The sequence below is a fragment of the Pelobates fuscus genome, chromosome 5, assembly GCF_036172605.1.
Source record: "Pelobates fuscus isolate aPelFus1 chromosome 5, aPelFus1.pri, whole genome shotgun sequence".
Lineage (NCBI taxonomy): Eukaryota > Metazoa > Chordata > Amphibia > Anura > Pelobatidae > Pelobates > Pelobates fuscus.
This window is the reverse complement of record NC_086321.1, coordinates 63,185,673-63,202,751: the sequence shown is the minus strand read 5'-3', so window position 1 is coordinate 63,202,751 and position 17,079 is coordinate 63,185,673. Positions and strand designations below refer to the sequence as shown.

Sequence of the window (17,079 nt, the reverse complement as noted above, 5' to 3'; positions counted from 1 at the left end):
GACCTCCTAATAGAGATGAAGTGAATCAATGCATCTCTGAGGAAAATTCAGCGTCTCCATGCAGAGCGAGGGGACGCTGAATGGCAGGACTGCTTACTGTGCAGCCCTGAGCCAGGAAGCACCTCCAGTGGCCATCTAAGGAGTGGCCACTTGGAGGTGTCCCTAGGGACAATGTAAACACTGCCTATTCCTGAAACAGGAGTGTTTACATGAAAATGCCTGAAAGGAACCATTATACTCACCAGAACAACTACATTAAGCTGTAGTTGTTCTGGTGACTATAGTGTCCCTTTAATATGTATTCTAATAAAATATATTTATGATAAAGTGCAGGAGCTCCTTAAGCTTTAAGTACATATTTATATACAGTACTTATATATACAGTACAGTACTAATATAACTTTACATGGCAGGTTCACTGCAATGTGTCCAAACTCATATGACTGCAACACCGTTACCATGTAACCATTTTAAATGTGCCATTTTAATAGGGTGGGGGGGTTACTACGGGCCATTCTGATGAGGGGGTACATTACTACATACATTACTGTAATTCTGCCGGACAAAGAGTTCATATAAATGGAAACAAATAAAAAATCTGAGATCAACCTGTTGTACTACTTGGGAGTAGATTTTTATTCCTAAGGAACAGCATTTTACACTTTTCCTTAGTCAGTCTTCTTACTTTCAACAAACCATAATTTTTAATAAGAAAATACAATTCTTATAATTAAACGAATAAACAATTGAAATACAAATGTTAAAGTACATTTATGATAAGACTAGGACATTTTTCCACAAACTAATGAACAGACACTATTATAATAGTGAGAAGCGTGGTCATACAATAATACTGTGTACATTAGTTGGAGTTTAACAAGCTAGGAGCAGAGTGATACACCCAAACCCTCTATAGTCTGAGGATATAAGAGGTCCTAAAAAGAAAGAATAGCAAATTGGTTTTAAGTGATTTAAAGGCATGCCAAGGGCTTCAGTCTAAACCATGGGTGTCCAACCTTTTGGCTTCCCTGGGCCACATTGTGTGCAGACGAAATGCCTTGGGCTGCGCATACAATCTTTAACCATTACAAACATACACACATAAGCACAGATGTAGACACACATGCAATCACAGACCTACACATACAATCACACACAATCACAGACCTATACATAAAGTCACAGACATACACACACATAATCACAATCACATACACAATCACAGACCCAAACACATAATCAATATCAGACATACACACAGACACCGACAAAACACACACAAATTATGTTTATACACTTTGTACTTACGAGGTCCACCATGCCACCCTGCTTGCTCTGGGAGGGCTGGAATGGATCCTCTGTCCCTGGTGGCCAGTGGTTGCTGCTCGGCTGGGATCTATCTCTGTGCTCTTCCTGCAAAGGACCCTCGCACGCCCAGTAGTGATGCCGGGATGACGTCATATCCCGGCAGCCGGCTCACTGCAGGGCGCACAAGTGAGATGTCCAGGAGGAGCACAGTATGTAAAGTGCTCCTCGTCTCCCTCTCTGCCCGGCAGTGTGGACAGCACTGCCGGGCCTTGGGCCACATGCGGCCTGCGGGTTGGACACCACTGGCCTAAACATAATGAATATACAGCCAAGCTAAGGTGCAATAAAAATCCACTGAAAACTATGCTTTTCAAATAAAATAATTACCTTTTGCAGTAATATGCTAATCTATTGCAGTTTATCAATAATTTTAGTTACATAACATTTAATTTTAATAAATATGACAAAGGATTTAGAAAAAAAATGACTGATATAGGATTAGAAATCTGCATTTACAGACAGATTAAATTGGGTTTTAAGAATTTTATCCTCAAAGTATTCAAAGTACCGTAGACAAGTCATTCAATGAATTTAATCTTTGCATTGTGATCCTCCAGAACTAGCATATTGCACTAAAGAAGAATGACGAATATGTGAATGTGTGATCTTTAATAAAATTAAAATGAACAGCAACTTAAAATATATAACAATCCAGTATTAGTTCCACCTCTGTGCTTTGGGAAAGGAGAGTGCAGGGCATTCTGGGATTGAGCCATGAATATTGCCTTGACTCACTGACCTGCAAAACTGGCATCTTCACCTCTGCCAATGGTATTTATATTTAGTAACACTCATGCCAACACAATGTACGGATTCAGCTTTATTACCTAAAGCGCTATATTTGACGAGAGAACTTTGACATTTTACGCTGCTCTTCTGGTACCTGTTTTAAAGTCCCCCTTTTGGCTGTATAGGGTTAAAGAGACAAGATCAGGGGAGCAGGCAGGAATAGAACAGACTTTCCAAAGCTTTACAAGGAAGAGCTCTGGTTGCTGTCTAAGTCCTTCCTTCCGTCTGTAACACGAGAGCTGCTCACTGAATTATTAATCCACAAGGCAGGACAGGAGCGAATTGTGCATACTGTGCCAGGAAAGACTTGGTCCGCAGGGAATTACTAGATTACTTCCCCAAAATACATTTCTATGAAAAGGTGATAATAACAATTCTTCAATATAAATTAAAATAGCCTATGTAGAAAATCTTATGTGTGACACTCATGCCGCAGTATGTTTATGTTGTGAGAAAAAATGGTTTGGCATCTAGGTCCAGATTTCTATATTATATCTGAAATGTATACTGCTATTTGTACTAAACAGAGTCCCTATAAAATTAACATATATATGAAATGAAAAAAACAAACAAACATGTCAATCCCAACAGTCTGAATACACAGAAACGTGTATAAGAAAATGATCACATAGTGGCTCTCAATAAAGCAAAGGGTCCCCTGTATACAGAGCAAATTACAGCCATTATAATGATTCACCATGGGTATTAAAAACTAATGGAGAAGCATTTCCCCATTATGCCAACCACTAGTCTTAAAAAATGTGCAGGGCCAATAGAGGTAAAAATTAGGAGTACAGCAGTATAGCAGTGGGTTCAGTAACAATTTTAATTCCATGTATTTTACATAGCAAATTAGATCCAATACAAGAATGCCAACAATTCAAATAAAATTCTTAATCCCACCATGCTTCACTGTAAACATTTAGCAATATTAAGAGGATTATAACCAACACAGATAGGTGTAGATTCCCCATTAGTTTTAGCCATATGCATACATTATATTATCTTACAGCTAGATCACCAAAACATTAAAGGGACATTCTATGCACCAGCACCAATACATCTTAATCCAGTGGTTCTAGGCCATGAAGAATGTCCCTGCAGGCTGTTTTTTTTTCTGAAAAAAAGGCAGTGCTTACATTGCCGCTTACTACCACCTCTGAATGCTGGCACTCAGACAGCTACTAGGGGGACTTTCTGGATTTGGTCCTGCAAAGATTGCAGCACAGACTTCCGGCGGCTTTATGGAGACAGCAAGGGGAAGCATTAAATTGGCTGAGATTATCAGTATGATGATCTTAGCCAGATGAGGTTCGGCAATCATGATAAGACTAGCAGAATGGGGAACTAAAGGTAAGTACATTTGATTTAATTTGGTAAATTATGAGAGCTCAATAAACAAAATAGTTAGAACACTAGAGCGTTAGCATTATAGTTAACGCTAAAGTGTTCCTTTAAGAAGTGCTACACAAGCAATTTATGGATTTAGTACTAAACTTGGAATTGTGTAGAAATGACAAGATAAAAGATCCAAGCTCCAGCTCATCTATTCAGACCTACATTTAAAATCCCCTTATCTCCAGAATTCCTGGATTATGGAATAACCCAAGGACAGTAAACTGCTTTTATACTACAGGATGTAATTTCTATTATTGCTTACTGTAACAAGTAACATTGACAGGCAGAACTTGATGAATGGAGATTCAAACAAAAAAAATGTGTACCAGGAAATTTCATGTTATTTTACAGCCAAGTAATATTTCCTTTACAATTCACTATAAAAATAACTCAACAAAAGAACAGAGTTTGTATCTGTATCAATGTACTGAAACGTGATGCATCATAATAGTGTAAACTATAAAAATATTACAGTTTAGCAGAAAAACTGAAATAAAATTCACATTTAAACCATGGCAAAGATGTTGTTTATGCCTTAGAGTCAAATCATCTGAAACTACCATAATGTTTCACCCAAAGAATGAAAGCACAAATATTATAGCTGGCAATGAAATGCACCCAGTGGTTAAACAATATGATCTAATTTACAAAATTGTCTGGTTCTGGCAGTCTTTCCAAACGTAGGATTGCTCCCCTAAAAAAATACAGATCTGTAAAAGAGAGAAAAATGGCAATAGCGCAGTATGTCTGCTAAATGGAGCACACCCTTTACCTTCCCTCTGGTGAATATTGCCCTCGTCTACTCTTGGGACAACCACTTCTTGGTCCAGCACTAGCAATCTTTAATGAAGTTGTTAAATGCGTTCTTCTCGCTTTTGCTCGTCACTGACATCCAGACAGAATATTTGTGTGTTTACTTTCTTGGACCTTGGTGGATGGCAATAACAAGAACATGTAAATACTTCTCTAAGGATTGCCAGTTTGGAACCACATTTATACTTTGAATAAAGGAGTTCTTTTCCAAACAGGCTCTTATGCTTATCTTGCATGATTTTGTGGGGAAGACTACGTGGTCCCCTGAAAAGCTCATTTTCCATTCATGCAGGTGATCGATTAAACATCTGTACTACACTATTGCCAGCTGTTATCACAGGTTGCACCAGAGCAAGAAGAGAGGTGGTGTACTATTTGGGCCATTATTCTTGGCACACAAGGGGTTGCCCCAAGAGCAGGCGAGGGAAGGTATAGGGTATGCATCATTTAACAGACATACTGCAATATTGCTACTTTTCTCTCCTTTACAGACCTGTGTTTAAAACCCACATTTGGAAAGACTGCAAGTACAAGACAATTTTGTAAATTAGATCATATTGTATAACTAATGGGTGCATTTGATTGTCGGCTATATTTGCGCTTATATTCTTTGGGTGAAAGCCCCCCAAAAAGCCATACTTCACCTCAGGGGCCTCTATATGGAGAGTAAGAGTTAATGTACGTAAATGTATTCCTAAAACAGACCTTAAGCAGCGGGATGGACCTGAGCAAGAATACATACACCAAAGTTTGAGAGGAGACAAAGAAATATGAAATGTGTATACAAAGTATCTTAAATCCATTTCCTAGCCTGTGATAGATGTTACAGGTAGATGTGTGTAATCTAGCTCTACCTCTGAGAGACAGACACCAGTAAGGAGTAGAAATATATTAAATGCATCATAATGTGAGAAAGAGCGACCAGAACCAAAGTCTACGGCCAAGCCGGTGTGAACAGAACTAGATAAGAGATAAACACTCTCCCAGGCAGGGACGTAGTTAAGCTTGATTGTATTCACCAAACTAACCAAATACTGTGCAAATGCCAATAGTAACCAATTTACTTAGCGTTATCAAATTATTAATTATGATGACACACTCTGAAAGAAACCAAAAATGTACTGCATTTGCAACACAAATATAGATGTATTGCTCAACACACACACACACACACACACGTTAAAACAAAAGGCTTGTAGACATAATACAACTATGCCAGGATTCACAAATTAAATTTAATTCTAAAAGTCAGCCTGCATTCATGATAGGACATACAGCATCACACCCTTGACATATTCAGCAAGAACAAAAACTTACTTTGTCTGATGCCTCTGAAGCCAGGAGATTGGTAGCAAGAGTCTGCAGCTTGTGATGAGCCACGGTTTTGAGTGCAGCGAGACTGCGTCGCGTCATGGCCTGTTTTAGGTTTACAGCCGAATGGCTGAGAGTATCAACCGCAGCAGGGACCGCTTCATCACACGCATTTAAAATCTCCACCGCGGTGATACCCATTACACATCGATCTAATGCTCCTTTACAGACAAAACCATAGAAAGTCATTAAAACCATAAATGAAAGCAAAAGGAAACAAAAAAAAGCTCAATTTGATTTTAATAAGAAAACATTTAAGATTTTGAAACTAGTAAAGCATTAAAATAATTTTTATTAAAAGTATTTTGAACTTTGTTCCTAATGGCTATGTACATTGCCTAAGCAAATCATGGATTCTGCTTTTTACAGTTGTAGATTGATCGCAATAATATAAAATATAATTTTTCCAGCTGTTTATGGGTTTTTGATTTTCTTTCAGATTCCCATTTACAAGCCACTACACTTTCATTGCAGACTGTGTCCTCTGTAATTCCTTAGCAGATAAGCTATAGCAAAGATTTCACCTTCACCCAGGCAAAAGTGTATCTAATGTGTCGAGTGCTGAACCCTCTGAGATAGCATCTATACATAGTGACGTCTTCCCCTCTCTATAGCTATCCTTTGCTGAATCAAGGTGTACCAGGTTGCTGGATTCCTTTTTTCCCTCTCCACAACTGTCACCAAGAGTCAGCTGAATGAAAAGATCGACAACGGCTGAGGCTGTACCTCCAGTTATTTGAAGCTGATTACCAAGTAATGTGTTAAATGCCTTAGGAAGATGTTACTAGCTGCAAATCATTCAATGCCAGTCTTCCAGGGCCTCTACGATTTCCTCAAGATCCTCAAGAACGATTACAATGCATTGGCTAACATTATGATTATACATAACCATTTCATCTGATACAAATGTAGAAACCGTGAAAAAGATTAAATGTATATGTGTCAATGTGCGCATTGTATTCACAGTTATTGTACCCAGGCAGGAGATAGAGACTTTTAGAACATTCACGGGGTCAATCATTAAATGGGTTGTTTTTTTTTGGTCTTGCAATACTTAATTTTTTTTATTTTTTTAAATAGAACCCATATTCCAACACTGTTCTGGATTTTGCAGTTAAAATTCAATCCAAGTCCTATAAAGTCTTCTAGAAAGTGCAAAGTACACATTTTAGTGCTATATACGAACAAGTACAGCCATTACCCTAATGTTAATTAAATATACATGCACTGTAACTACATGGTTTACGGTAACTCCCTTACACTGTAATGCAACATGTAAAGTGCCAAGCACACTGCTATACAAGGAAAATATACATACATACATACAATGCATTTCTACTCTGTCCCACTTCCCTTAATGGTCAATAAATCAACTAGTGTATGACGGTTCATTTAGTCACAGATTAATCAAATCTAGGGATTATATGTACAAATAGAGGCTGTATTATCAAGTCAGAGGAAAAAAAAAAGGGATTTAATATACCCCTGTACCACAATGAATACAATCCTTTGTAATGTCTTCCTTACGTCTCTCTAACAACTCTGATGAAAGACCCTCCCGCTCTTCTCCTATAGACTATTTCTCATTGGGCAAAATAGCTCTCAGGACAGACCATGAACATTTTGAGAAGCTCAGGACACAGTGCATTAGCTAAGCAAGTGAAACACTGAAGGTAGTCATCTTTCAAAGCATGTCTGTTCTTCACAAATGCTGGTTCCTGTAAGCTATACATTATGTATTTCTCGGTTTGTACATGCAAAATATTCAGGGTTATTTTATAAAATAATAATAACGTCATGCTTCATAAAATACTAACATTATATATATGGCAGCTGAACATTAAACAATAGGCTTTATATCTGTACATTGCAACTTATGGAAAAATCATGTTGGATGTAAAAGGTTATAAAAAACATAAGTCCAGTAGGAAGAGGAGTGTGTTGTGTTAACTTTCCTGAAATGAATCAGTTGCTGTTAAACCAACAAATAGAGATCCTTGCAGACAGCAAACAACTACTAAGCTCGTTTGAGAAAAATCATTGGCGTAATTGGCTCTGGATGTATCAATAGCCTTATAGCCACTAAACCCACAGGCTTTCTTATTGTCTCTTTTCCTACAAGAGAACTCCACAGGGGGGGATTTCTTAATTTAATTTTGATTGCAAGACAATCTAAGATACACTGTGAAGTGTATCTTAAATCCCCTGTAGGTTCTTGAACTAGCTACAAAAGCACTGGAACTTAGTGTGGGGACGTGGTGAGAGGAAATAATTTATTAAAGGGGAATCTTTATTTAGAAAAGTGACATTGTTTATAAATTGCTGATAGTTGCAAAAAAAAAAAAAGAAGAAGAAAAACAAACCCCCAACAACTCATAAGTGTGTTAACTCCTTATGGATCAAAGACAGAATACATGTTAAAATAATCTAGACTTTGAAGATACAGTATTACATGCAAGTCAAACTTATTTAGCAGCATCACGGCTATATGAAACTAAATAAAGAGGATCTTATGTACTGACAGTGTGAAATATCATTCATCCTTAAAGGGACACCCTTAGCAAAACCAATACATCATGATATAGTGGGATTTGGTTCAAACACCCTGATCCCTGCAGTATGACAAATGTAAGCATTGCGGTTTTAAAAGAAAGGGAAATGCGCATACGAAGTTAGCTTCCCCTTTGAGGAAATTAAAGTTGATGTGGGGGGATATTAAAACTTTTTTAAAGTAAGTTTGATTTAGAAATAAAAAGTAGATTTTTTGTTGGCACTGCATCTGCTGAATAAAAGTTAAGTTTTACTTTAACACTACTTTGAAGTCCCTGGAGTGCCATCTTCTTTTTGCAGACCAGCACTGGACCAGTTTATCGTACAACACCCTGGAGTGCATGTTTCTGGAATATATATATATACACACACAGCAAAAAGCTTCTTAATTAATTGGAGAACTAATAAGCTATTTCAGTAAGGCCAGTTTCAAGGTAGTCCGTCCTCCCTCCCTCCCCCCCCCCCCCACCCCACCCCACAGTACTGAACATTCTAGCTTTTCTGTAAAATAAAAATTATAACTATAGCAAAAAAAAAAAAAAAAAGGCAAAAAAGAAGGACAAACAAGGAAAGTGTTCTTTGTGCAACCGATCTTACCGGTATCCATCTGCCAGACATAGACAGAGCCGTCTGAACATCCAACCACTAGGTAATCGTCCGATGGTCTCCACTTTATAACTTGAATGGGAAAGAGATGGCGAGACGCCAACATGATACATTTCTTTTCTTTCAAGCTCAGAAGACCCACTGAGTGATCACTGGCAACAGAGCAGATACAATTCTGCACTCTTGTCTGCACAAAAAAAAAAAGAAAGAAAGAAAAACAAAGTAATTATTAAAAGGTGGTTTTTGTTATTTAAAATGCATATGAATAGAAAATAAAGTACACCAAGATATGTATCTTTGAAATGTGCCAAGGGAGATGTTCAATAGATCCAGTAACCAGAAAAATCATTCCTGTTAAATGGAGTTATTTAAATCAAGACACTTGTGTCAGAAATGCAAAAACTTTATGAAGCACATAAAACCACCCAGTGGTTGACATAACAGCTTTGCTGTAGAAATGGGATGCCACCTGCATCCAAACTCAAAGGGACACTGTAACTTCTTCACCATGTCTGGATTACCCTAGCACTATCCTTCGTTTAGGCTAAATGCTAAACGAGAGACCCTAAGGAGACCATCCCCTCTGTGCTGCTTAGCATAATGAAGATGCATTAACCTGAGCAGCAATGGGCGGAGGTGATCGGCTGAGAGTGTGTCCGGACGAACCAGTGGCCCAACACGCAGAATTTAGTAAAACACGTAGCAACATATTACCGGGCATTAGAATAGCCACAATAACGTAATAGAATAAACAGTCACGAGTTAAGGTCAGGAATACAGAAAGGAACAAATACGGAAAGAACAAAGCCAAAGGGTCAGGGATACCAGAAATACGGGAAGTAAAGTCAAGATCAAAAAAACAATAATCAGAATCAGGAACGCGCTATTAGATAACCAACAGGATGGAAACCCCGACAGGGCACTGAACAACTGCAGGTTTGGATTTTGTAAATCCGGCTATTGGCTGATTTGGGTCCTATTACCCCAGAATGTGCATGCACGGCAAAAACGTGACGCCGCATGCATGTTCACTAGTGACGTCATTGTGGGCTGCGTTTTTAATTAGTGCCGTCTTGCAGCGTCCAGTGTCCCTCCCAATGCTGGACCCGGCAGCCGATCTACAAACTGCATGGAGGGAGAGGCTCTGGGGGTGAGGTGAGTAACCTCTCCCTCCTTTAGTGTGACCGCGCCGATCAGGTGCAGCCACACTGTGGTGCCAATTGGACACAGTGACAGTACCTCCCACAAAAAGACAGGTAGAACCAGGCTTATCAGGGTACCGGGCATGGAAAGAACGAAGAAGGCATCCAGCATGAATGCCAAAAGCAGGAACCCGTGAGCATTCCTCAGGTCCATAACCCTTCCAATACACCAAATACTGCAAAGAACCACGTAAGAACCTGGAATCCATAACAGAATGGACTTCGTACTCCTTTCCTGCAACCACCAAAGGAGGGGGAGGCGCGGAAGGAGTAGTGTATCTATTGCAGATTAGTGGCTTTAATAAAGACACATGAAAAGTACAGGGTATTCGAAGGTTGGCAGGGAGGTCAAGGACATAAGACACTGGATTGATTCTACGTGAAACATGAAAAGGACCAAGGTATCTAGGAGCAAACTTCATAGAAGGTACCCTGAGTCTAATGTGTCTAGTGGACAGCCAAACCTTGTCCCCTACTTGATAAGAAGGTGCAGCACTACGTCTCTTATCAGCAGGCTGCTTAAAATGGGACGCAGCGCCAGCTGAGGTGTTTTCCTCAAAGAGGTTAGATGATCATCCAGAGTGGGGATATCTATATCAGAAAACACAGAAGGTAATATAGTAGGGTGGAGACAATAAGGACTAAGTTTGGAAGAGTCATGCGTAGCGTTGTTCCGGGCAAATTCCGCCCAGGACAAGAGGTCAACCCAATTACCCTGGGAAGCGTTAACAAAACAATGTAGAAATACTTCCAGAGACTGATTTGCCCTTTGAGCAGCCCCATTAGTTTGGGGATGATAAGATGAAGAAAAAGACAGGTCAATACCCAATTCTTTACAAAAAAGATTTCCAGAATCGAGAAATGAACTGAGAACCTCTGTCAGAAACAATGTTTTCAGGAATCCCATGTAACCTTACTATTTCATTAATAAAAATATGAGCAAGGTCTTGTGAGGAACGTAATTTTTTCAGCGGGACAAAATGGGCAATTTTAGAGAATCGATCTATGACCATGAGTATAGTGTTAAACCCCTTTGAGACAGGCAACTCCACCACGAAGTCCATGGCTATATGAGACCACGGAATGAGAGGCACAGGCAGAGGTTGTAACAACCCACATTTCAATTTGTGCGGAACCTTCGAGACAGCACAAGTCTGGCAAGTATTGACATAAGTGATAACATCAACCTTAGGAGAGGGCCACCAGAACTTTCTGGTTACCGCTGAAATGGTTTTGCGTGTACCTGGATACCCAGCTGTAACGTTATTATGAAACATAGCAAGAATCGTCCTCCTTTCAGATTCAGGAACGAACAGGAGACCTGAAGGTTCATTACTAGGTGCCTGAGGTTGAGCCACGATTATGACACCAAGAAGAGGTGTGGACAAAGAAAGGACAGTGGAAGCCAAAATACATTCAGGAGGAATAATAGGAGTGTTCTCTTGGTCCTCTGTCTCATACTGTCTAGATAATGCATCAGCCATTATGTCCCTAGTACCAGGCCTATAGGTGATGATATAATTGAAAAGAGAAAGAAAGACCATCTGGCCTGTCTGGATGACACTTTTTTAGCCTCCCCTATATATTCCAGGTTTTTATGATCAATTATGGTCTTTGGATCCTTCCACTAGATGTCTCCACTCTAAGAGCCAATATGATAGCCAATAGCACTCTGTTACCTATGTCAAAATTTATTTCCGCTAGGAATAGCTTTTTAGAAAAGAAGACACATGCGTGCAGGGGTTTGTCATGACTTTCTCTCTGGGACAGTATAGCACCAACCCCTGTTTTACAGGCGTCCACTTCTAATATGAAAGATATTGCTAAAATAATAATTATTATTATTATTATTATGATATTTATAGAGCGCCGTCAAATTCCGCAGCGCTTTACAATGGGTGGACGAACAGACATGTAGTTGTAACCAGACAAGTTGGACACACAGGAACAGAGGGGTTGAGGGCCCTGCTCAATGAGCTTACATGCTAGAGGGAGTGGGGTAAAATGACACAAAAAGGTAAGGATAGTATTAGACTAGTGACAGTTGCAGAAGAGGAATCAGTTGGGAGCTATTAACAGTTTAATTGATATGCTTTTATGAAGAAGTGGGTTTTTAACGATTTTTTGAAGGAGTGAAGACTGGGTGAGCATCTAACGGAGGAGGGAAGCGAGTTCCACAGGAACAGTGCTGCCCTCAAGAAATCTTGAAGGCGAGCATCATAGGTGGGAGTACGGACAGAAGATAGACGTAAGTCTTCAGCAGATCGTAAGGGCCTAGACGGGACATACTTGTGTGTAAGGGAGGATAGATAGGTGGGAACAGCATTATGTAGAGATTTGAAAGCAAGAACCAGAATTTTAAATTGAGCTCTATATTTTATAGGAAGCCAATGTAGGGACTGACAGAACAGTGAGGCATGGGAGGTGCGGGCGGACAGGAAGATGAGCCTCGCTGCCGCATTCATTATGGACTGTAACGCGCAAGTTGGGAGCACGTAAGACCAATGAGAAGCGGATTACACTAGTCAAGGCAAGAAAGGATAGTGGAATGGACAGCCACTAGAGATGGAGTTAACCCTGCAATGTAATTATTGCAGTTTATGAAAAACTGCAATAATTACAGTTGCAGGGTTAAGGGTAGTGGGAGTTGGCACCCAGACCACTCCAATGAGCAGAAGTGGTCTGGGTGCCTGGAGTGTCCCTTTAATGGCCTGAAGTACAGCTCAACTCAAAAGCAGAACACCCAACAAATGCAAAAACTTCAAAAGGGGGGTAATATTTTGGTATTTTGTTTTTATCTATATCATTTATAAAAACTGGGGACACATCCAGCATAGAGTGTCCCTTTAAATAATACACATGCAGAAAATGTATTACCATTTTATCTGACACAAACAGAAGCAATTTCTTGATGACTAATCCATTTATGTATTGATTTTTTTTTTTTTATACAATGGCTTAAGTAATGTTTGATATTTCACTTAATCTGTGCCATATTACCAGACTAATGAAATATCTCTTACTGTAACTATTTATTTTACGTAGCCAAGACATAATTAATTCTGGTTTCGAAAGCTTGGTGAAAAAAGCAAGCAATATGAAAGATGAGTCTTTAGAGTTTGTCCTGTACCACTTATTACAACAGAAAAATAAACACGACACCAAGATAAAAATGTTAGTGTTGGGGGCGGAGCCTGACCGGGGAGCTGTGTAGACATGCTTTTCATGAGCTCCCGAGCCTGGACCCGATTTTCATTAAAAACCGGGGGCAAAACACCCAACCCTGGACTCACCTCACCGGGCACCATGGAGACTTGGGAACTGGGGGACACCTCGCACGCTCAAGCACCCACAGTGCTCCCAGATCAGAGGCTTGGGGCCTACACCGAGCAGGGAAGGGGAGAGACGGCCGCTCTCCTGACCCACCGAAACAAGTGGCACCCGAAGCATCGGGCCCCCTTCCCCCCCAAGACCGGTGGGGGTTATCCCGGTCCCAACCAGCATGTACCACAAGCCGACCTGGACTGCGGTTGAAAGCTACAGAAAGGGACATGCATCAAACAAGCGAACCGCCGCTAGACCACGCGGCTCAGCCTGCACCATCTCAACCCTTACATGAGCGCCTGGAAACCCTTCTCCGGCAATTCTGGGAGAGACTGGAGCGAAGGGAGGCCCAACGAATCCCCATTCGATACAAGGTGGAGGAATTAACAGACGTCGCGAGGCGGACGGAGCAAATCCCGGGCAAAGCCGCCTTACCTCAAAGGGCGGAGTCCTCCAAAACACTGACCACACCGCGGGAAGGTCACCCGCCGCTGGCGGCGGACGACCACCAGGGCCTTCCTCAGCGCCCACAAAGGGAAAGACCCGGCCTCGAGAAGCACCCGAGTCTGTGGTCATTTGGTGTCGGCCCCACATACAGCCTGGAGCTGGGGAGAAGCCCCCCACCACACGAATTCACCCTCCCTACCCCAAGATTCTCAAATGACCACCACTACAAAGCCCAGAAAGACCTGAGATCCTGACAATCGGAGGAAGAAGACCCACAGACCAAGAGCGGAATTGCCGTGCCACGAAATGCTGACAACCAGTTTGCTGTATCTGCAGCCCAGCCTGACGGACCGCACGCCGGATAGGGAGACTGATGCGCCCGAGCAGGGAATGGACTGTCCACAAAAGCATACACAGGGAATCGGCTGAACCCAGCAAACAAAGCCCCTCTACGCAGCTTTCATGCTGCCAGGCAAACGGACTGACTTCGGACAAACCTCAGGTGCATATTGACTGATCTTACCTAGCCTGCGACCTATCTACTAGATAAAAGCCTGTTTAATTACACTCTAATAAATCACTGTCTAGCATGTAACTAAATAATAGGCAATTGTAAAACCACTGTGCCATAGCTTGAAATGACGGTCAGTAATGTGTATCCATATCGCTCACACAGTCATAACCGCCGCCCCAGTACTGCTCTAATAATCTTGCACTATAGTTACAGGCAGTTCTTTACTCTACCTTATGATACTCCACGCTACTATACTACTATTAAGTATGGCACACTACACCCAAGCCATGCACCTGTAACCTTAAGCGCAACTAGCTCAACCCTATGCATACTCAGCACAGCAAATTATACCACACACATCATGGCTACACGGCTGACATCTTCATACAATATTTCAAAAAGGTGTGCAGATATGCAGCAGTTCCGTGATAAGGTGTGCCGATAAGCCGCAGTTTCTATAAAACATGCATTGCTTCTCATGTTACATAAATGTTGTAATCCACTGGATGGTTCGCTTATGTTTAACTACTTTACTATTATTACTCTAAACCTGCTAGTAATATTATAGAATGCTTGAATAATATAAAAGGAGGCAGTCACTCATAGGAGATGATACATTGTGTTAGCATGAACCCAACCTGTATGACAAACGTACATCCCCTTCTCTCTATTCTGTATCCCATTTACCAATTGCCTCAATAAAAGAAAGATTGGAAAAAAAAAGTTAGTGTTTGACGCACTACTATCTGTAATAAGGAATTAGCTCAAGCTTTTCTTTTTAATTAACTGGTATTTAGGGTAATTATTTTTCTTATGGCAGACAATAATTGAGGTAATCAAATAGAGATCATGCTGGCTGCATTATCCTTGTTGTGGATACGCAGAAGGGATATCAGTGGTTAGCCGCTAATTAATAGATCAAAAACTACAAACGCTATATGGATAAAACAAAACTGGACACCTCGTTACAGTATTAGATTTTGGAAATCAAGTGTGGATTAAATTGAATTAGGATGCATTTGAAATGATCAAAACAACAGACGCTACAATTACTGAGCGGTTATATTCAGTGTATCAGTCCAAACTGCTGTATTTATGGTTGGTGCCTTTCAGTGCCTGGGAAGGTATTGTAATAGGTATGAAGAATTAACATGAAAAGATATTTTGTGAAATCTGTAATGCTGCTAATTAGTGAGATGCAATGGATCTCGAGAACAGTATTCGTAAGTAGAAAAACAAAATGTAAAAAATGGTAGCTCTTGGTATAAAATACATCTAAAAGGTCTCACGAGGACTTTATTTTTAAAGCACTGAGTAAACAATTTAATAGTGCTGTTTCCTTTAGCTCTAAAAAGGCAGAGGTGATATTTTAATAGATCAGAAGGGCATAGGCAGACCGAAATAGGTTAATATGTGCATGTCCTGGGTGGTTGGTTTTATTATTAATCAATATATACAAAAGACAAAAAGCAAAGACAGGGAAAACCAACAAAAAAGGCAATAAAATAAATACAAAATTGTGTCATATTTTGGGTGCCATAAAACAATTTAGTCTCTGCTTCTAAATTCCCTTTTGATAGCAGTGCGATAGAAAACGAAAGAGGTAGTTGACTAGAAAGATTAATGTGTCACTAAGAGACATGATTGAATTTTTGACAGTGTCGAAAGAATCAGCCGAAAACAATCAGAATGGATAGAGAATGCCTGCAGGGACGATCCAGTGGATTGAAAGCACTGTAGGACAATGCTAGTTAAGTCATCAATGGAAGGAGAAGATGACCTTCGCGATGCATGCAGCAGTGCCCCGGTTAATGTACAGACACAGGACACATAGGGAGCCGATATTGATTTGTCAACTTTTAAGCTGCAGAAATAAGCAATTTAAAAAGGGAATGGTCACATATTTATTTTCTTGGCATTATACAATTAAATGCATGTTGGAGCATGATGAGATTAATGTTTTGCCTTATTTTCAGGGAATTTGTCCTCGTTCTCTGATTACATGTTGATCTGTAGCTGTCAAAGCCTGGAATAACATCTGGTGACATTCACAGATTCACTACAACTCTATTTAGTAACTTTATATATACTGAACACTACTGGTTAAGAAACATCTCAGTAAACAGCGACGTTTATGTTTTAATTGGCAGGTCAGGGAGGTGGTAAATGCAAAGAGTTACTAAACAACTTTTCAAGAAGTAGACAGTTCCATACCAAATGCATTTAATTCCATTTAATATTTTTTTCTTAACTGCTTAGTTCATTTGTTAATGGGATACGATTTTGACTAAATATACAAACACACACAAACTATATGGACAAAGGTATTGGGACACGTGACAATTACACAAAGAGTAATTTTTACGACATCACATTCTAAATAAATAGAATTAATATGCGGTGTGGCAAGGTCAGAGAGGCTTTCTATGTTAGTAATAGATTGGAGCGCTCTCTATTCCCAGCATGATGGGGTTAATTGGGGGGGAGTCACCCCTTGAATGTTATCAACCAGGTGGATGTAATTAACCAGCACTAGGGTTTTAAAAGGTTAGCCTCTGAAGACATCAGGGAGTCTAACAGCTGGAAGAGAGGAGGTAGTTAAGCCTGAGACTCTGAGAAAAAGGTACTGTGTGAAACCTGCTTAAAGTGCTGTATTTCATTTTGTTTAAAACTGGGAACCAGATTATTTGGCCAGTT

General features: G+C 40.2%; 1 protein-coding gene across 4 annotated transcripts in view; it reads right to left on the bottom strand.

Moving 5' to 3' along the window:
* WDR7 (WD repeat domain 7) overlaps positions 1 to 17,079 on the bottom strand; it is a 344,145-nt gene that overhangs the window by 259,581 nt on the left and 67,485 nt on the right. For all 4 annotated transcript variants that reach the window (XM_063453929.1, XM_063453930.1, XM_063453931.1 and 1 more), the window contains 2 exons: positions 8,887 to 9,082; positions 5,686 to 5,900 (listed from right to left, as the gene is read on the bottom strand). In XM_063453929.1, the coding sequence (XP_063309999.1) occupies positions 5,686 to 5,900; positions 8,887 to 9,082 (411 nt within the window). The remainder of the gene's footprint in view (positions 1 to 5,685; positions 5,901 to 8,886; positions 9,083 to 17,079) is intronic.